General features: G+C 40.7%; 1 protein-coding gene and 1 pseudogene across 1 annotated transcript; one reads left to right on the forward strand and one right to left on the reverse strand.

The window, feature by feature from the left end:
• Positions 1-3482: 3482 nt before the first annotated feature.
• LOC120942853 (olfactory receptor 1019-like) lies at positions 3483-4445 on the reverse strand. Its single transcript, XM_040355778.1, has one exon. The coding sequence runs from the start codon at positions 4443-4445 to the stop codon at positions 3483-3485; it is 963 nt and encodes a 320-aa protein (XP_040211712.1).
• Positions 4446-17275: 12830 nt separating this feature from the next.
• LOC120942574 lies at positions 17276-18182 on the forward strand (annotated as a pseudogene).
• Positions 18183-22402: the final 4220 nt, after the last annotated feature.

A 22402-nucleotide genomic window follows, 5' to 3' on the forward strand; every position in this document is an offset into this window, starting at 1 on the left:
CGTCATTGGATTTGATTGACGGCGAAGAGGATGTCGGGGCCAAGCATGGGACTTTGGAGGGGTCAGGTAAGTATAACTGGGGGCCGGGGGGGCCGGTATACTCAGAAGTTTTTTCACCTTAATGCATAAAATGCATTAAGGTGAAAAAACCCTTTTTCCTTTACAACCCCTTTAAAATAAAGGAATTACATGAAGGAATACAGAGTATATTCCTTAAAACATTAATCTACAAACACATTTAGTTACAAGTAAAAGGCAGACCTTTCCCATAATTACCCTTTGTTTACATTCTGATGGCTGCTCTCCCATAAAGTTAATTTCCCTCCCATCTAGTCCATGTTTATCATTATAGGCTGATGCTTCATTGGTTGGCATATAGTGGCTCTTGATTGGAGGGCTTACCTATTACTGGTTAAGGACTGGCTACATGTCAAATCCCTATACTGTGCATAAGTCAGTCACCTTTCATGCAAATTGTAACTATGCTGAACAGGAGATATACCGTATTTATCGGTGTACAACACACACAGGCGTGTAACACCAAGTTTAGGAGAGAAGTTTAAGGAGAAAAACTTTTAGGGGGGGAAGTTTAAGGAAAAAAACTTAGGGCCAGATTCACAAAAGAGATACGACGGTGTATCTCCTGATACGCCATCGTATCTCCTGATACGCTGTCGTATCTCTGAGATCCGCCCGTCGTAACTATGCGCCTGATTCATAGAATCAGGTTACGCATAGTTCTCACAAAGATCCGACAGGTGTAATTGACTTACACCGTTGGATCTTTGGCTGCAATTCTAGGCCGGCCGCTAGGTGTCGATTCTGGTCGGCGTAGAATATGCAAATGACTAGTTACGCCAATTCACGAACGTACGCTTTGCCCGTCGCTCTAAATTTACGTTGTTTCCATCGAGATACGCGGCGTAAAACAAAGGCCCCATACACACGACCGAGGAACTCGACATGCCAAACACATCGAGTTCCTCGGCGTGTTCAGTCCTGGAGCCGCCGAGGAGCTCGGCGGGCCGAGTTCCCCCATAGAACAACGAGGAAATAGAGAACATGTTCTCTATTTCCTCGCCGAGATCCTCGTCAGCTTCCTCGGGCCGAAAGTGTACACACGGCCGGGTTTCTCGGCAGAATTCAGCTCCGACCGAGTTTCTGGCTGAATTCTGCCGAGAAACTCGGTCGTGTGTACGGGGCCTAAGGCTGCCCTCTAGGTGGTCTAGCCAATGTTAAGTATGGCCGTCGAAATTTGAAAATTCACGTCGTTTGCGTAAGTCGTCCGTGAATGGAGCTGGACGCCATTTACGTTAACGTCGAAACCAATGACGTCCTTGCGACATCATTTAGCGCAATGCACGTCGGGTAATTTTACGGATGGAGCATGCGCAGTACGTTCGGCGAGGGAACTCACCTAATTTAAATGGTGCCTGCCCCATTTGAATTAGGCGGGCTTGCGCCGGGCGGATTTACGCTACGCCGCCGCAAGTTTACAGGCAAGTGCTTTGTGAATCAGGCACTTACGCTGTAAACTTGCGGCGGTGTAACGCCGCAGATTCTATGTGAATCTGGCCCTTACATTTTAAATGCCCATCAATCCAGCCTTATCAGTGTCCATCTGCAGCCTTGCCCAAAAAAGTAGCATGATCAGTCCTCTGTGGACTTGTCATTTTGCAGAAAATGAGATAGAGCATATTAATGAAGATGTGCAGGATACAAACAAGCATGCATGGCACGTATTAGTCACTGTGCTGGTAAATGGAACACAAAAGAATATGGCCCTGTACAGAGCTATGATCAGGGGAAGACAAACATGGTCACTATATGCGGTTATGTCATTCCTTAAGCATTCCATTATTTTCAATCTGACTGCCGAGTAGTGAACAAGCGCCGCTGAGATAGAGCCAGATGTCCTGTGTACTCGGCTCGTCTTGGCTTGCCTCGCAGTCCCGCTCAGTCCCACCCCTTGGCCCAGCTCCTATGATGGACATAACACTGGTCCAATGACAGGACATAAATGATAGGAGGCGGGACGGGGCGTGACTTAGAGTGGAGCCGAGTACACAGGAGATTCGGCTCTGTCTATTTCGGCGGCGATTGTTCCCTCCTTCCCCTCTGAGGCAGCCGTTTGGTGTATAACACGTACCTACGATTTCCCCCTGATTTTAAGGGGAAAAAGGTGTGTGCTATATGCCGATAAATACGATACTTGAATTTTCACGGGAAGTTAAGAATTGATTACGGGTTGGCCTCCCTTCATTGCATATCCCAGCATCAGATCCTTTGAAGTGAGTATGTGTAAAACAATGAGGTTTGGATCTCCATTGTTTGTATACACAAGCCTAGGCACCGAGTTGTCTGGTCTACCAGACACTTCTGTGATGCCCTGTTGCACACCCTCAATAGATGCTAGCTAAATGAAATGTATTCATAATTACAATATTGTACAGCTATTAATGGAGATTTCACATACACTCATACGGCAACAGATGACCCCTTGTGGCCAGTTGAGAATATAAGACTCGCAGAAACTAGTCAACACTTCCCAGAAGAGTTGAAGCTGTTATAGCTGTAAAGGGCGGGGCCAACTCAATATTGAACCCTGCCAGATTCAGATAGACTGGCTTAATTTTGAGGCGGCGTAGCGTATCGCATATATGCTACGCCCCTGTAAGTCAGAGAGGCAAGTGCTGTATTCACAAAGCACTTGCCTCCTAAGTTACTGCGGCGTAGCGTAATTGGGCCGGCGTAAGCGCGCCTAATTCAAATGATGAACAGGGGGTGTGTTTTATGTTAATGACTAGTGACCCGACGTGATTGACGTTTTTAAGGAACGGCGCATGCGCCGTCCGTGGACATATCCCAGGGTGCATTGCTCCAAAGTACGCCGCAAGGACGTATTGGTTTCTACGTGAACGTAATTTACATCCAGCCCCATTCACGGACGACTTACGCAAACAACGTAAAAATTTCAAAATTTGACGCGGGAACGACGGCCATACTTAACATTGGCTAGGCCAGCTATTTGTTCGACTAACTTTACGTCGGAAAAAGCTTTACGTAAACGATGTTAAAAAAATGCGCCGGGCGCATGTACGTTTCTGAATCGGCGTATCTAGCTCATTTGCATATTCTACACCTAACTCAGCGGAAGCGCCACCTAGCGGCCAGCCTAAATATGCACCCTAAGATACGACTGCGTAGGAGACTTACGCCGCTCGTATCTTAGCCTAATTTAAGTGTATCTGGTTTCCAGAATACGCTTAAATTTACGACGACGTAGATTCAGAGTTACGACGGCGTATCTACTGATATGCCGGCGTAACTGTCTCTGAATCTAGCTATAAGACTGGGATGTCATTAAAGTTCATGTGCGAGTAAAGGTAGGAGCCACATGTAAATTGTCGACACTGTATAAATACCTGTAATAAATACCAGAACATTACTTCTATATCTTTCTAATATCTACAAATGAGGGGTTAGCTAATGTGAATTGTGTATTTTGTTGAAAGGTGGAATATTTTCCTAAAAGGAAAAACCTTTGTAAAGGCTGTCCTGATATCCTGATTCCTCAGACTGTAGATTAGAGGATTGAAGAGAGGAAAAATAATGGTGTAAAAGATGGACAACACTTTGTCAGCAGTAAAATCATTATTTGTCCTTGGGTGAAAATAATTAAACATAATGGAGCAATAAAATATGAAGACCACTGTCAGGTGAGATGTACATGTAGAGAAAACTTTACTCCTTTTACCTTTAACTTGTATTTTCAGGACAGTTTTGAATATATAGACATAGGGCAGAATGGTCAGTATCACAGATCCAGCTCCAAGGATGCCACCTAAGATAAAGACAAGTAAAATGTTGATGTAGACATCACTGCAGGAGATCTGAAACAACTGGGGAAGGTCACAGAAAAAACTTTTTATAATGCCTGATCCACAAAAAGTTAATTTTAAGACACAAAGTGTGTGAACTAGAGAATGGGAAAAGCCAAGAAACCACACAATGGAAACCAACTTTACACAGAGCTTTGAATTCATGATCTGTATGTAATGTAATGGCTGACATATAGCAGTATATCGATCATAGGACATGACAGACAATAGAAAAGCCTCAGCGTCAACAATGAACATAAAGAAGAAGACTTGGGTTATACAATCCATGGTGGTAATCTTTCTTCTCTCGGTGTGAAGGTCAAATAACATTCGCGGGACGGTGACTGAAGAACAACAGAGGTCCAAACCGGCCAGGTTCCCCAGGAAGAAGTACATAGGAACATGGAGGTGAGAGTCGGTGACAATGAGAGAGATGATCAGCAAATTACAGATTAATGTCAGAAGGTAGATGAGAAGGAAGAAGAGAAACAGAGGGAGCTGAAGACCTGGAAGGTCGGACAATCCGGAGAAAACAAATATATTCAGTAATGTCTGATTCTCCATTGCAATATTTTTATGATGTGATAAATAAATGAAAAAAGGAAATAAATAAGTCACAATTACCTCCTTTATCAGTTGTCACACTTGATTTATGACATCTAAATCATCCAATATAGAAACGTTTCAACAACATAATCCAAATGGTGACTTAAAATTAGGTGCAGAAACCATGAGCCATGAGTTTCCTATTACGGTCAGCAATGCCAAATGTAAATTCTTCACTAGAAATCTCAGACTTTAGAACATCGAAGTTCCCGCAGTATACATGGAGCTCAATGTAATTCCAGTTGTCATTTTTCAAAGGTACATTAAAAAGTCACTTTTTACTGCGGCATCAGAAATAAAAATATAACTTTACAGTCCAGGCTGTATGAACAAGACCCCAAATTAGGTTACAAAAATTAGCTTTTAATACAATAAATGCTCAGGGCCAGATCCACGAAAGCGTGGCGCTTCTTTACGGCCGGCGTAGTGTATCTCAGATACACTACGCCGCCGTAACTTACAGCGTATTTCCCGTATTCTCAAAGAATTTGCGCCGTAAGTTACGGCGTCGTAGTGTAACTGTGTCGGCGTAGGGACGCGCAATTCAAATGGATGAGATGGGGGCGTGTTTTATGGCAATACGTCTTGACCCGACGTAAATTACTTTTTTTCTGAACGGCGCATGCGCCGTCCGTGGGGGTATCCCAGTGCGTATGCTCGGAATTAACCCGCTACAAGCCAATGCTTACAACATGAATGTCATTCTACGCAAAGCCCTATTCGCGAACGACTTACGCAAACAACGTAAAATTTCCAAAATTCGACGCGGGAACGACGTCCATATGGATACGCCTCATATAGCAGGGGTAACTATATGCCAAAAAAAGCCTTACGGAAATGACGATAAAAAAAGTGCCGGCCGGATGTACGTTTGTGGATCGCCGTATCTAGCTAATTTGCATACTCAACGCGGAAATCGACGGAAACGCCACCTAGCGGCCAGCGTAAATATGCACCTAAGATCCAACAGGGTACTAAGACGTACGCCAGTCGGATCTAGCCCAGCTTCAGGCGTATCTTGTTTTGTGGATACAAAACAAAGATACGCCCGAGCAACCTAGAAGTTATGCGGCGTATCAATAGATACGCCAGCGTAAACGCTTTGTGGATCTGGCCCTCAGTATTCAGTCGGAAGGTAAAAATATGTTCTACTTTTTCTGCTCTGAGATCAATAGGTTGCAGGGACTTCAAGCAAGAAAAATATTTATAGATGAAGACCCTGATCTGCAATAACATTCAAGGTACCTGAACATGTAATTAAAGTGATTGTAAAGTCTCCTTTTTTTGGTTAAAAATAGCAAACATGTTATATTTACCTCCTCTGTGCTGTGGATTTGCACAGAGCAGCCCGGATCCTCCTCTTCTCGGGTCCCTCCCTCCTGTTGAGTGCCTCCACAGCAAGCAGCTTGCTATGGGGGCACCTGAACCGAGTCCTAGCTCACTGTGTCCATACAGATGCAGAGCCACGAGCAGGCCCCGCTCCTTTTCTTAAGCCTTGTACACATGCTCGGTTTTCTCGGCAAGAACCAGCAAGAAAACTGCTGGCAAAGCTTTCTTGCCGAGTAAACCGAGCGTGTGTATGAGGCTTTCAGGTTTCTCGTCAAGAAAACTGCCCAAAATCTCGACGAGAAAAATAGAGAACCTGCTCTCTATTTTGTCGTTGTGATTCTCGGCAGTGTTTTCCTGATGAGAAACCCGAGAGTTTGTATACTTTCCTGTCGTCGTAGAAACCCATGCATGCTCCAAATGATGTTGACGCATGCGCGGTAGCTTCCAAGGCATGGGTAGGGTGTAGCAAGATGGCGGCGACGGCATTGAATGTGACGGGCGCATGCTTGTCGTAGTCGATGACGTCACCGTGTTTGTTCCATTCAAAAGAACGGCAGTTCTTTTGAATGGAGTGTCTGTACGCTCGGCCGGCAAGGGATTCTTGCCAAGAATCTCATCCGGAAAAACAAAGGTTTTTTCTGATGATATTCTGGCCCGTGTGTACAGGGCTTAAGAGTTGGATAGAGTGGAGAAGTGTCAGTACCCCCAGGCCTGGATTTCCCACAAGGCCACTGAGGCCAGGCCTTTGGGGTGGCAGGGCGCCAAGGGGCGGCAGTGGCATGGATTCCCCGACAGCCCGTAACATACAGTTAAGGGCGGTAAGTTATGGGGGAATCTGCTCGCTTCTGAGGTCAAGGGGTTCCTTACCCATGCAATGGATACAGCGCCCAGAGGCGATTCAGTTTGCATGTGTTGCGCTTTACAAGTCTCTCTCTCTCTCTCTCTCTCTTAACAAGTGATTGTGGCGATGTCGCCAAAATTACTTGTAAAATGTGTGCTCCTGTCCGTCCTCCCCTCCTCCCACCCCACATACCTCTCTCTGCTGGCTCTGTCGTTGGGACACCGTCCTCCCCCAGCCACCGAGTCTGTCTCATGTCCCTGCTGCCGATGTACACAGTGAGAGGGGAGAGCTGTGCTCTTCCCATCTCAGCTGTGACAGGAGTTCTAGCACAGTGCTACGACTCCTGTTTTGGAGGTGACAGGGTCAATAAAGAGAACCTGTCACCTCCAATTGCTATCACACAGAGAAATTGTTTTCTTCTGTAATTATAGCAAAAAAGTTAAGTGAAAAAAAAATAATAAAAAAAAATAATAAGAAGAAATAATTAAATGAATAAAATAAAAAAGTAATTAAAAAGTAAAGAATAAGAAAAATAATAAGAAAATTATATAAAAATAAAAAAAAGTAAGCAACAAGCTACAAATAAATAAAAATAAAAAAGTGATAAAAAAGTTAAAAAAAAAGAAAACATATATTTAAACTAACCGTGCCGCCCCTGCCATCCGGTTGCCATTCTCCGTTGATTTGGGGGGGGGGGGTAGTTCGGTTGGCAGGGAGGGGGTGCATTGCGGAACCTGGCCTTGGGGAGGCAGGGAGAGCAAATCCGGCCCTGAGTACCCCCCAGGTTTTTTTACTGTTGTCTGGGTCTATATAAGCGAGGGGAACACTGAAGAGATTTTTTTTAGATTAAATGAAGAATACAGTAGATCCTCTGTTAGAATTGTGTTTCTGTCTTTGTAATTTTGCCCTCACTTCCCGTGTGGTAAAACTATTGTCATTAGGACAGAGAGTGAAAATACATTTCTCTAATGAAGCAATTGATTGTTGTACAATTTGACTTAAATTTTACACTGAAAAGGACAAAGGACATGTTACGAGGAGCCTAATATTTCCTATACTATTAAGAAAAGTTGTATTTAAAACATATGGATCAAACAAATAAAAAAAAAAATCATAGATTAGGCTAAAGTCTTTTTTATTAAAAATACCTGTAAGATTTAAAGCCCGTAAAATGGTGAATATCCATTGTTTTAACTTCTTTCCAGATTTTTTTTTATCTAATATCCCTAGCAGAAGTAAATTCTGGTGGACATATGAAATAATAGAACTGTGTGATGCTTCTGGTCACAATACAGTTGTATTAGCCATCCATAGATATATTTATAATACAGAAATTTCCCCTGACATCTCCGGATCACACAGGAGGGTATATTAGCTCCGTATTCCTCTACAACATGGTTTCTTGGGAAAATTAATCTCTATAGAAAATAAATAATCTTCTGAATTAATGTATCCCTCACTGACACACAACTGATAAATAAGTAACTTCAACTAAAATAAATTCACTCAAGTTTGAAAAGGTTACATTTTAAACTTGAAAGTAGAGCGATTGACAAAAGATTGAAGGACATAAAAAAAAAGATATATATATAAAAAAAATATTGAAAATAATAAAGAGTGGAGGAATACATGGAATATTAATCCTCCAGTTGCCCTCTGTTGATTTTTTTTTTTTGCATTTTCTTAAAAAATAAATAAATACATAATCAATAGGTCCAGTTTAGGTATCATTTCCTCATATTTGATCCCCCCCATGGTCTTTATTAACTAATTTCACTTTCTCTAGACTCTTTCTAGTTCCTGAACATCCTTTCTGAGAACTGGTATCCAATGCTGGACTGCTAATCGGCTGTGTAGAGGGGAAGATACTGAGGTTGAGACTGTTTATACAGCAAGTTAAAGTTCACTTTACCAAACCAAAGAAAAAAAAGGGGGAGGAGTGAGCGGAGGAGGGGGACGAAGTGGGAATTGGAAGGGAAAGGAGGGCGAAAAGAAAGGGTTGTCTCATTCCCCCTTTCACATTCTGTCCACCCCAGATTGACACTCCAACAGACACTCCATTATAGCACTTAGTAATTTCTAGACATGTGCATTTGTTTTCGTCCGAATGCATTTTCGTCCGAATTTCAGGTATTTTCGTTATCATTTTAACAAACGAAAAGGAGAGCGCAGAATACGTAAAACGAAAGATCCAACATAAATAAATGCTTTATTTTCGTTTTGGTTTTCGTTGCAACAACAGCTCGATATAGATAGGAGATTCAACATGATGCTGACAACAACAATCTGGCCCGGATTCAGATACATTTGCGTATCTTTCGGCGGGTGTAGCGTATCTCAGATACACTATGCCGCCGTAACTTACAGCGGCAGGTCCCGTATTCAGAAAGAACTTGCGCTGTAAGTTACGGCGGCGTAGTGTAACTGGGCCGGCGTAAGCCCGCCTAATTCAAATGTGGATGATGTGGGCGTGTTTTATCTAAATTACTTGTGACCCCACGTAATTGACGTTTCTTACGAACGGCGCATGTGCCGTCCGTGAACGTTTCCAGGTGCGCATGCTCCAAATTACGCCGCAAACTGTCAATACTTTCGACGTGAAAGTATTTTACGTACAGCCCTATTCGCGAACGACTTACACAAACGACGTAAAATACGACGCTGTTCATACGTTTCCGACGTCCATACCTAACATGACTTACCCCTGCTTTATGAGGGGTAACGTAAACGACCGGCCCAGGTTTGCAAGATAACTGAAATACATCCCAGGTGATATCATTTGCTGCTCAGTGATTACAGTATTCTAGTCTGCATTTCTCCCCAAGGTAATACATAAAACCTTGCCTGTTAGTGGGCCCCCGAGGACAGGGTTGATGACCACTGTTATAGAGAGAAAAGATTCGACATTATAGAGAGAAAAGATTCGATATTATAGAGAGAAAAGATTCAACATTATAGAGAGAAAAGATTCGACATTATAGAGAGAAAAGATTCAACATTATCAAGAGAAAAGATTCGACATTATAGTGAGAAAAGATTCGACATTATGGAGAGAAAAGATTTGACATCATAGAGAGAAAAGATTCAACATTATAGTGAGAAAAAATTCGACATTATAGAGAGGAAAGATCGCTGCTGGAATTGGGTGGGGGAAGTAAAATAAAAATAATGATGATGATGAATGTTATTGGCTGATTGTAGCCAAAGAGGAGGAGCAGTAAAATAGCCAGAACTAACATGACAATTCAACATGAATGACGAAGATTTGACAAAGCATCGAAAAACATACAAACGTCAAATCTGTCATTGAAGGCTTATGGTGTCTGTCAAAAGTTGTAAGAAGATTCAACGGAGCAGCTAAACTGTACGAGGTCGCGATCGTACATTTCCGGTCAAATGCTCCGCCCATAGGCTATAGAAGAATTTGAATGTTGGTTGACTAGTAATAATAATTAATAAATATAATTATTACTAGTCATACAACATTAGAATTCTACTATAGCTTGTAGGCGGAACATTCGATGGGTAATGTGTCGTACAGTTTCACTGCTCCGTCGAATCTTCTTTGAACATTCGATAGACACCATAAGCCTTCAATAACAGATTCAACCTTAATGAATTCAGATTTTCGGATGAATGCAATTTCTAACAAAATAAATAAAAACGAATTTCGGGAGTAACTAAATGAAAAAAAAATTTCAGGCGAAAAACGAAATTCCGAAACAAAATATTTCAGTGTGCACATGTCTAGTAATTTCGCAGGAGTTTTAAAATGAGATCAACAGGACCACATGGTCATAAATGTATGTAGTTGATTTCCTACATTTCTTTAATTTAGTTTATTCTTGTAAACCATTCCTTAACCTCCCTGGCGGTATGATTCTTTCAGATTTTTGATGCTGAAAGCGGTACAATTATTTTGCATGGAAATTTGGCGTTTTATATTGTAGGCCTGTGATTCTCAGGAATAACTCACTTAAATCTGTCCAAACAAGAGTCTAGTAGACATCCCGGGTATGATAAAGTTTGAAACACAAAATCATAAATTATAATATAATACATAATTATAATTAATTATAACAAATAATAATGTAATTACCGTATTTATCTGCCTATAGCGCGCACCGGCGAAACCCCCCCCCCCCCTTTAATGTAGAAGGGTAATTCCTGGATTTTTTTTTTTTAATTACTTACAGTTTTGGTGTCTTGTCCGGCATCCATCGGCAAACTACTCCGGTCCGGCGTCCGTCTGCGGCCCTGGTGGTGTCCTCCCCGCTTCTCCTGCACTGTTGTTGAGCCAATCCCCGATTCCTGCGCTGTGTTTGAACTCCGCCGTCGACATATACTGAGCGCAGTACACTCGGGCACGCTCGGCTCCTCTCGCTTAAAGGCTAGGAGGCGGCACAGGGCGTGACCGCGAGCGGAGCCGAGCCTGGCTGAGTGTACCCGATAAACATATAGGGCCAGATCCACGTACATGCGCCTATCTTTAGGCGGGCGTAGCGTATCTCAGAAACGCTACGCCGCTGTAACTTAGAAAGGTGAGTACTGTATTCACAAAAAAGTGACACCTTTAGTTACGGCGGCGTAGCGTATATCGAGCGGTGTAAGCCCGCCTAATTCAAAAGAGGCTGGTTGGGGGCGTGTTCTATGCTAACTAATCGTGACCCCATGTATTTAAAGTTTTTACGAACGGCGCATGCGCCATCCTTGAAAGAATCCCAGTGCGCATGCTCTAAATTATGCCACAAATCGCCAATGCTTTAGACGTGAACGTAACTTACGCACAGCCCTATTTGCGAATGACTTACGCAAACAACGTAAAACGTAAAAAAAATTACGGTGGCCCGACGTCCATACTTAACATTGCGTATGCCTTATATAGCAGGGGTAACTTTACGCCGGAAAAAGTCTTACGTAAACAACGTAAAAAAATGCTCCGGGCGTACGTACGTTTGTGAATCGGCGTATCTACCTAATTTGCATATTCCTCGTGTAAATCTACGGAAGCACCACCTAGCGGCCAGCATAAATATGCAACTAATATACGACGGCGTAAGAGGCTTACGCCAGTCGGATCTTAGCTAAATTCCGGCGTATCTTGTTTTCTGAATACAGAAATCTACATTATCTACATTAACCACTTAAGCCCCGGGCCAATATGCAGGTTAAGGACATTGCCCCTTTTTGCGATTCGGCACTGCGTCGCTTTAATTGACAATTGCGCGGTCGTGCGACGCGGCTCCCAAACAAAATTGACGTCCTTTTTTTCCCACAAATAGAACTTTCTTTTGGTGGTATTTGATCACCTCTGCGGTTTTAATTTTTTGCGCTATAAACAAAAATAGAGCAACAATTTTGGAAAAAATTCAATATTTTTAACTTTTTGCTAAAATAAATATCCGCAAAAAATATATAAAATAACTTTTTTTTTCCTCAGTTTAGGCCGATACGTATTCTTCTACATATTTTTGGTAAAAAAAAAACGCAATAAGCGTTCAACGGTTGGTTTGCGCAAAATTTATAGCGTTTATAAAATAGGGGATAGTTTTATGGCATTTTTATTAATATTTTTTTTTTACTAGTAATGTCGGCGATCAGCGATTTTTTTCATGACTGCGACATTATGGTGGACACATCGGACACTTTTGACACATTTTTGGGACCATTGTCATTTTCACAGCAAAAAGTGCTATAAAAATGCACTGATTACTGATAAAATGACAATTGCAGTTTAGGAGTTAACCACTAGGGGGCACTGTAGGGGTTAAGTGTGACCTCATATGTGTTTCTAACTGTAGGGGGGCGGGGCTGAATGTGTGATGTCATTGATCATCTTTCCCTATATCAGGGAACAGATGATCAGTGACACTGCCACTGTGAAAAATGGGGAAGCTGTGTTTACACTCACCTCTCCCCGTTCTTCAGCTCCTGTGACCGATCGCGGGACACCGGCGGCAATCGGGTCCGCGGGTCCCGCAGCCATGTTCACGGAGCTTCGGACCTGGTCGCGTGCGCGCGCCGGCGACCCACGGCTGGGCTCTTAAAGGCGACGTACCTGTACGTGCCTGTGCCCAGCCAAGCCATTCTGCTGATATATATGTGCAGGAGGTGGTCCTTAAGTGGTTAAACCCCCCAGTGTATGTCTCATTATTCACTATCACCTTCCCAACCCTTTACATATGTCCACTGTACATGTCATTATGTATACTGTCCCGTGATTACACATAGGATGGGGATGCCAAAAGATGATTATTTATAAAGAGAAGAGAACTATTTCACCATTATTTACTATAGAAGAAACTATTCCCCATATTTATCCAATGTATACATTTGGGGCCAGATTCATGTAGATGGGCGTACTTTTGGACGGGCGTAACGTATTTGATTTACGTTACGCCGCCGCAAGTTTTTCAGGCAAGTGTTTCATTCACAAAGCACTTGCCTGTAAAGTTGCGGCGGCGGAATTCAAATTCGGCGGGTAGGGGGCGTGTTTCATTTAAATGAAGCGCGTCCCCGCGCCGAACGAACTGCGCATGCGCCGTCCCTAAAAAATCCCGGCGTGCATTGCTCTAAATGACGTCGCAAGGAGGTCATTGGTTTTGACGTGGACGTAAATGGCGTCCAGCCCCATTCACGGACGAATTACGCAAACGACGTAAAATTTCAAAATTTCGACGCGGGAACGACGGCCATACTTAACATAGGATATGCCACCTAGGGGGCAGCTTTATCTTTACGCCGGCATAGCTCTTACAGAAACAGCGTATCTTTACTGCGACGGGGCAAGCGTACGTTCGTGAATCGGCGTATCTACTAATTTGAATATTTTACGCCAAACTCAATGAAAGCGCCACCTAGCGGCCAGCGGAAATATTGGTTTAAGTGTATCTCAGTTTGAGCATACACTTAAACATGCGATGGGCTTAGATTGCGAGTTACGTCGGTGTATCTACTGATACGCCGGCGTAACTCTTTTTTTGAATCTGGCCCGTGCTCTTTCATTTTTTTCTGCTCAATTTTTCATATTTAAAAAAAAAGGCAAAAATACTACAGAGATTGATTTGAAGCTTATTTCATAAGTTTATAAAAAATGTCTTTTTACTTAAAAGAAATAAATGTACATTACTATAATCCATTCCTGACAAAATCTAATTAAACTTCAGCAGAGGGCAGTTGGAGAAAAAACTTTCCTTAGACCTCTCCATTCTTTACTTTATTTTTTTCTGCATTTTATTTGGTCACTTGTTTCACTTTTTACCACTTTAGATTCTCACTTTGAAACTTTCCTTTTCAAACCTGAATAGTTTTCTTTTTCTTAAAGTTACTTAATTATCAGTAGAGAAAAATGATATCTCTCTGAAGGATACATTAAGTTAGATGATTATCTATTTTCTGTAGACATTCATTGGAGCAAAGTTTTAGACTGATATCAAAAGAAATAAGTGAACATGAACCCTCCTGTGTGCTCTGCAGATGTCAGGGGAAATGTGTGCATTATAAATATACATAGCTTGTGATAATACAGCGGTGTTATGATTCAGCATGACACCTTTTCTATTATATTAACTTCATTATGTTGAGTAAAAAGTCTCCAAAACAGACCTGCTTCCATTGAACTGACCCTTCCAGAGGAGAATACCCCACCCCTCTTAAATCAATATTAACCTCTGGTGGGGGGCTTAGGCCTCGTACACACGACCGAGTTTCTCTGCAAAAACCAGCAAGAAACTTGCTGGGATTTTTTTTTTGCCGAGGAAACCGGTCGTGTGTACATTTTTAGACGAGGAAACTGTCAGGGATCTAGTCGAGCCAAAAAGAGAGCATGTCTTCTTTTTCCTCGACGGGAATGGAGAAACTTGCCTTGTCGAGTTCCTCGACAGCCTAACAAGGAACTCGATGAGGAAAACAATGTGTTTCGCCCGTCGAGTTCCTCGGTCGTGTGTACGAGGCTTTAGAGACAAAAAAGTGACTGAAAAGGTAAAACTATAATTTATATTTTTTTTTATTTTCTTTTCTTTCCTTCCCATTTCTTTTCACTTTCCATCATACAAGAGTTTGTATTTCTGTTTACACAACTTCGTGGAGGATCATTTAGAGGTCTAAGTAACATTTTTACCCAGATTTTTTTTCTTTTCTTTTGTTCTCTTCTTTTTTTTTTCTTTTCTTTTTTTTCTTTTCTTTACTTTTCTTTGTCTTTTTTCTTTCATTTCAATTTCCGTCATACAACAGTTTGTATTTATATTTATAAAACTTTGTGGAGGAACATTAAGAAGTATAAGTAACACTTTTTTCCTGATTTATTTTTCTTTTCTTTGTCTTTTTTCTTTTTTCTTTTCTTTCCTTTGTCTTTTTACTTTCTTTTCACTTTTCATCATACAAGAGTTTGTATTTTTATTTATACAATTTTGTTTGGGAACATTTAGGGGTATAAGTAACACTTTTTTTCCTGTTTTTTTTTCTTTTCTTTTCATTCCAATTATTATTTTTTTCACTTTTCATCATACAAGAGTTTGTATTTCTATTTACCCAACTTTGTGGAGGAATATTTAGAGGTATAAGTAACACTTTTTCCTGTTTTTTTTTTCTTTTCTTTTTTTTCTTTTCTTTTTCTTTGTTTCTATTCTTCTCTTCTCCTTTCATTTAACTTTCCATCATACAAGAGTTTGTATTTCTTTTTACACAACTTTATGGAGGAACATTTAGAGGTATAAGTAACACTTTTTTCCTGTTTTTTTTTTCTTTTCTTTTTCTATTCTTTTCTTTTTTTATTTTCTGTGTCTTTTTTCTATTCTTCTCTTTTCCCTTCATTTAACTTTCCATCATAAAAGAGTTTGTATTTCTTTTTACACAACTTTATGGAGGAACATTTAGAGGTATAAGTAACACTTTTTTCTGTGTTTTTCTTCTATTCTTTTCTATTTTTATTTTCTTCATCTTTTTTCTATTCTTCTCTTTTCCCTTCATTTAACTTTCCATCATGCAAGAGTTTGTATTTCTTTTTACACAACTTTATGGATGAACATTTAGAGGTATAAGTTATGCCGCTTACACACGATCATTTTTCGGCATGAAATTAACGCTGTTTTGAATTCATTTAAAATTATCATGTGTGGGCTTCACATAATTTTTCGGGTTCTGAAAAATTACAATTTTTTTTTTTAACATGCTGCATTTTTTAACGACGTTTTAAACAATGTCGTTTTCCGGGTTGTAAAAAATGATGGCGTGTGTGGGCTAAAACGGTGTGAAAAACCAGCGCATGCTCAGAAGCAAGTTATGAGACGGGAGCGCTTGTTCTGGTAAAACTAGCGTTCGTAATGGAGTAAGCACATTCATCGCGCTGTAACAGACAGAAAAGCGTGAATCGTCTTTTACTAACACGGAATCAGCTAAAGCAGCCCCAAGGGTGACGCCATCCTCATGGAACTTCCCCTTTTTAGTGCCGTCGTACGTGTTGCACGTCACCGCGCTTTGCTAGAGCATTTTTTAAAAACCATGGAGGGTAGGCAACGTTGTTTTAATGATGAAGTTGGAAAAACTTTGTTTTTTGCATGCCGAAAAATGATCGTGTGTATAACACTTTTTTCCATTTTTTATTTCTTTTCTTTTTTCTATTCTTTTTTTCTTTTTCTTTTCTTTTATTTCCTTTCTTTTCGCTTTTCATCATACAAGAGTTTGTATTTCTATTTATACAACTTTGTGGAGGAACATTTAGAGGTATATGCACCACTTTTTTTCCTGATATTGAAGTTAAAAATACTGTTAATTAATATTCTTTTCTATTTGTATTTTCTTTGTCTTTTTTCCATTCTTCTCTTTTCCCTTCATTTAACTTTCCATCATACAAGAGTTTGTATTTCTTTTTACACAACTTTATGGAGGAACATTTAGAGGTATAAGTAACATTTTTACCTGTTTTTTTTTTCTTTTTCTTTTTTCTATTCTTTTCTTTTTCTTTTTTCTATTCTTTTCTTTTTTTCTTTTCTTTGTCTTTTTTCTATTCTTCTCTTTTCCCTTCATTTAACTTTCCATCATACAAAAAAAACCGACAAATTTGAATTAGGCGCCCTTACGCCCGCCCGCTTTAGGCTACACCGTCGTAACTTAGCAGGCAAGTACATTGTGAATCATGTACTTGCCTCACTAACTTACGGAGGCGTAGCCTAAATGCCTTAAGCTACGCCGCCTTAAAGTTGTGGCCATGTATGTGAATCTAGCTTACTCTCTCTTTTCCCAGTCTTTTTTGGGTGATGAACACACTAACCTACACTCTGCTCCATGCATCGTGGAATAACTGGGAGATTTCATCCTGAGAATTTTGATGAAAGGATGCCGTTGATAGTAGCAAGAAACTGGATTGTGTTTTTTTTTTTCCCATACAAGTTTTTGAATTTTGTGGGGAAATTCCTTTCTAGGATTTCAGTGGTTTAATGTGATTTGTGACCATATGTGTGTCTTCCTTATTTTTATTTACACATATTATCAAGTGAAATAAGATCCAAACATTTTGCAATGATAAATCAGACAAAATTGAATGAATTAATTATCTTTGGAATTTCTGACCTTCCCGTTCTTCAACTCCCTCTTTTTCTCTTCTTCTTATCTATCTTCTGACATTAATCTGGAATTTATTGATCATCGTCCTCATAGTCACCGACTCTCACCTCCATGTTCCTATGTATTTCTTCCTTGGGAACCTGGCCGGTTTGGATCTCGGTAGTTCCTCGGTCACCGTCCCGCGAATGTTGTTTGATCTTCACACAAAGAACAGAAGGATTACCATACCAGCATGTATAACCCAAATCTTCTTAATACTTTTCTTTGCTGCTTCTGAATGTTTACTGTTGACTGTCATGTCCTATGATCGCTATACCGCTATATGTCAGCCGTTACATTACACACAGATCATGCGTTGGAAAGTGTGTGTACAGTTGGCCTGCTTTGTATGGTGCCTTGCTTGTACTAATGCCTTAATTCACACACTTTGTGGCTTGAAGTTCACATTTTGTAATTCAGATATTATAGAAAACTTTTTCTGTGATCTTCCCCAGTTGTTTCAGATCTCCTGCAGTGACGTCTACATCAACAATCTGCTCATCTTTATCTTTGGTGGTATTCTCGGAGGCGGGTCTCTGATACTGACCATCCTGTCCTATGTCTATATATTCAGAACTGTCTTAAAAATGCAGGTCAAAGTAAAAGGAGTAAAGTTTTCTCTACATGTACATCTCACCTGACAGCGGTCTTCGTATTTTATTGCTCCATTTTTTTTAATTATTTCCGGCCAAGCACTAACCAACATTTTTCTGCTGACAAAGTGGTGTCTGTCCTTTACACTGTTATTGTTCCTCTTTTTAATCCTCTGATTTACAGTCTGAGGAACCAGGATTTCAGAACAGCTTTTCACAATGTTTTTAGAAGGATTGTCTCCACCGCAATAGAAAAAGCAATCTAAATAAACTCTTCATTTGTAGATATTAGCAAAATACAGAAGTAGGTTCATTTGACCCATGCCAATAATACAGGGGAAGCTATTTTTTTTATATTCCCAGCTGTAGAAATTGTTTATTTTAATATTTCTGATTAATACACGGAATGTCTTTGCATAAGAGTTGGTTCTAGCAGCTACAATAGATTACCTTTTTTTTTCGGCGTATAACACGTGCCGGCGTATAACACGCACCCCAATTTAAGAGAGAAGTTTCAGGAAAAAAAAATTAAAAAATAAATAAAATAAACCACTTTGAAGCAAAATAATGGTCAGTGTCCCTCTGCAGCCTGTGTGTCCCTCTGCAGCCTGATGCCCATTTGCAGACTCACCATCTCCTCATACAGCCGTCATCTTGTACAGCAATCATCTCCTGTTCACTTAGAGTTGGCAGCCACATACACAGTCCCGCCACCGCCATTAGCCGGTGTGTAACTCTACAGCCTGATGCCCATTTGCAGTCTCACCATCTCCTCATACAGACGTCATCTCATACAGCCGTCATCTCCTGTTCACTCGGAGTCAGCAGTCGCATACACAGCCCCGTCTCCGCCATCAGCCTGTGAGTCCCTCTGCAGCCTGATGCCCATTTGCAGACTCACCATCTCCTCATACAGACGTCATCTCGTACAGCCGTCATCTCCTGTTCACTTTGGAGTCGGCAGTCACATACACAGTCCCGCCTCCGCCATCAGCCTGTGTGTCCCTCGGCAGCCTGATGTCCATTTGCAGATTCACCATCTCCTCATACAGCTGTCATCTCCTGTTCACTCAGCGTCTGCAGTCACATACACAGTCCTGCCTCCGCCATCAGCATTGGACCAGCTCCTGTGATTGACAGAACACTGGTCCAATGCCGGTGGTGGAGGCAGGACTGTGTGTGTGACGTCAGAGCCGAGTAAACGGAAGATGACGGCTCAGTGAATTCCGGCGGCACTCGTTCCCCTCCGAGTCCGAGGTGCACTGTCGGTGTATAACACGCACCCGTGATTTCCCCCCCTATTTTCAGGGGGAGAAAGTGTGTGTTATACGCCGATAAATACGGTACATTACAAAAAATGTAGATGGTTTCCCAGAGAGTAAAAAAGATCTGGGAACCAATTCAGTACCATTGTGGTAAATGTGTTTTTTATTTTCTGAAAGTGATTAGAAGAGTCATTAGTAAAACACCTACACAGATAATTTCTTTATTACAAACCATCTAAAATTATTGCATGAATTTGATTTTTTTTTTACATTTCTGCTTTCCTTGTATTATTATTTCTATTTTGTTGTGTTTAATATTAAATGATTATGGCACAAAAAAAAAATCTCTTTTATCTCAAAACATGTAAGGAACACATCATCCGTTCTAAATGTGTACCCCATTATATTCAAATAGCATTTTCTGTTATCCTTTCACTGTAATGTAAAGCAATGTGTACTGTTTCTTACATACATATGTGAAATAATGCCCTAATAAATATATTTTGAAAATGATTGTCCTTATTTTTCTGAATTTTTAAAGAAAAGAATTGCCACCCTAGCAAAAAAAAAAGAAGAAAAATGTCCATAAATTGTAAATATCTGATTCCTGCACACTCAAATTGTATTTATAGTCTCATTTAACCACTTGACCTCTGGAAGGTTTTACGCCCCCTTATAACCAGGGCATTTTTTGTTACTTGACATTGCACTACTAAAATGTCCTGGTAAAGACAAAATGTGGAAAATCTCAAAGGGTATGAATAGTTTTTCAAGTCACTGTACATGCCCAAGTGGGCTCAAATTCTTCAATGCCCCATCCCTTTGAAGTCCTGGAAGAGAATATGGGAGTCAGCTTCTAAATCTTCCAGATGCATGGAATACATGGAACCAGCCCGACGAGGAACATGACGAGGAAATTGAGACTCCCGACAAGAAAAAAAGAGAACTTGTTCTCTTTTTTCCTCGTCGAGTTCCTCCACGGTTTCCTCGATGAAAAACGTACACACAACCGGTTTCCTCGGCAAAAAAGCTCTGCCACCAAGTTTCTTGATAGATTCTGTCTGTCGTGTGTACGAGGCCTTACTTCCTGTTCTTGTTAAGGGTACATGTTTGAATTTCCTAGAATATAAAATGAAATGGGAACTGATCAACTATCAATATGGAAAAGAGGAAGGGTAGGGGCAAAAGAATAGTTGCTGAAGCTAGACTTGGAGGCATGCCCACCCAAATGTTTGTGGACTATCTCGGTACTGATAAAGAACAATAGAAACTTCGTCCAATCTTTGATCTGTATGACTGTTTTGTAATTTTTTTATGTGTAACCTTTTAATTCAACGATTTATATTGTTCTTTATCAGTACCGAGATAGTCCACAAACATTTGGGTGGGCATGCCTCCAAGTCTAGCTTCAGCAACTATTCTTTTGCCCCTACCCTTCCTCTTTTCCATATTAATTCGGATGATGGTACGTTGTTATAGCTATTATTTTTTTTTATATGAGGCTATACTCCAATTTTGTTATCAATATGGTAAATTTTATTTAGAGTTTCAGAAACTGAGTGGAGGATTAATTTGTAAAACACATATGGAGGAACTGTCAGGCTATCTTAACCGCTCCCGCCCCCACACACACACACAAAACACCTATGGATAGATATGATGCATTCTACACTTAAATAGCCTAATGCATCGTACACACGACCGTTTTTCGGGTTGTAAAAAATGACGTTTTTTTATGTCATATGTCAAAACGATTGTGTGTAGGCTCCAGAGTAAAGATGTAACAATGATTTTCACGATGTAAAAAATGGGCATTAAAAATTTCGAACATGCTTTAATTTTTCATGACGTTTTTAACGTTGTAAAAAATGGTCGTGTGTGGGCTTTAATGACGTGAAAAAAATGCGCATGCTCAGAAGCAAGTTATGAGACGGGAGCGCTCGTTCTGGTAAAACTAGCGTTCGTAATGGAGTAAGCACATTCATCACGCTGTAACAGACAAAAAAGCACGAATCGTCTTTTACTAACATGAAATCAGCAAAAGCAGCCCCAAGGGTGGCGCCATCCGAATGGAACTTCCCCTTTATAGTGCCGTTGTACGTGTTGTACGTCACCGCGCTTTGCTAGAGCATTTTTTTTCATGATCGTGTGTAGGCAAGGCCGTTTTAACGATCGGGTTGAAAAAAACTTTTTTTCTAGACCATTAAAAATGTCATTTTTTACAACCTGAAAAACGGTCGTGTGCACGCGGCATTGGAATTAACACCCAAAAAGCTCGGAAAATCTGGTATGGATGACTTAGCGAAACTACTCTTGCACCATCTACCACCATCTTTAAAGATTATTGTCTCCAGGGTAAGTAACTTTACAGATATCTCCTAACACTAACCCTATATTACTCCTAGTATATTTGATTGCGTAAGAAATGAGGACACAGACCACAGTTGTATTGATACCAATCTTTTCTTGTATGTATTTTATTAATTTGTTTTATGCAGTTTGTTTCATTGAAATATAATTGGATACTGAAAAAGCTGTATTCTGCATATTGTCTGCAAATAATAAGTTTGTAAAGAGTAGAAAGTTAAATTTGAAACATTCATCTGACAATTATACTTTTCTTGCATCGTTATATAGACGGGCATAATTATAAGTGGCAGTTTATTATGTTTGATGATGGATTTAAAATGAGGAACCTTTTTGGGAATTGTATTCTTTTTAATAACAGACTTATCTAACATGTAGGTGTCTTTTTTTCCATGGTACACATTTTTGTGAATGAATAGGGGTACTATGTACACTGAACTCATTCACATAGGGGGCTTTTGTTAAAGAGGGTTTCCAGATTATAATAAGCCACCCACCCAAAGACCCACAAAGCCACCAGCCAGGGTTGTAGGGAAGAGGCTCTTTCCTCATCGACATGGAATCCTCCTTGGTGACCCTTGATTATCGCTAAGTAAATCCCAGCTCAGGCTGTTAATGTCCTGTTGGATGGATGCCGATAAAATGTGAGGGTGCAAGCTTGGGATGGATTCAACCAGACCCAGAGCATGCAAAATGAAAGGAGGCTTCCCAGCAGCCGCACAGCTCACCCAGTCTACAACATGGCCATGTGAGGTGTGTGGCAGCTGGGAAACCTCCTCTCATTTTGCCAAGATATCCCCATGTTGAAGGCATGTGGCTTAATATGGTTCAGAAGGGTGGGAAGCACGCTAGCCCCCCATTTTCCTGGCCAGGCAGGTTGCATGCTCGCATTGAGGGTCTAGTATGGATATCTTGGGAAAC

This window comes from Rana temporaria, chromosome 6, assembly GCF_905171775.1.
Source record: "Rana temporaria chromosome 6, aRanTem1.1, whole genome shotgun sequence".
Classification (NCBI taxonomy): domain Eukaryota; kingdom Metazoa; phylum Chordata; class Amphibia; order Anura; family Ranidae; genus Rana; species Rana temporaria.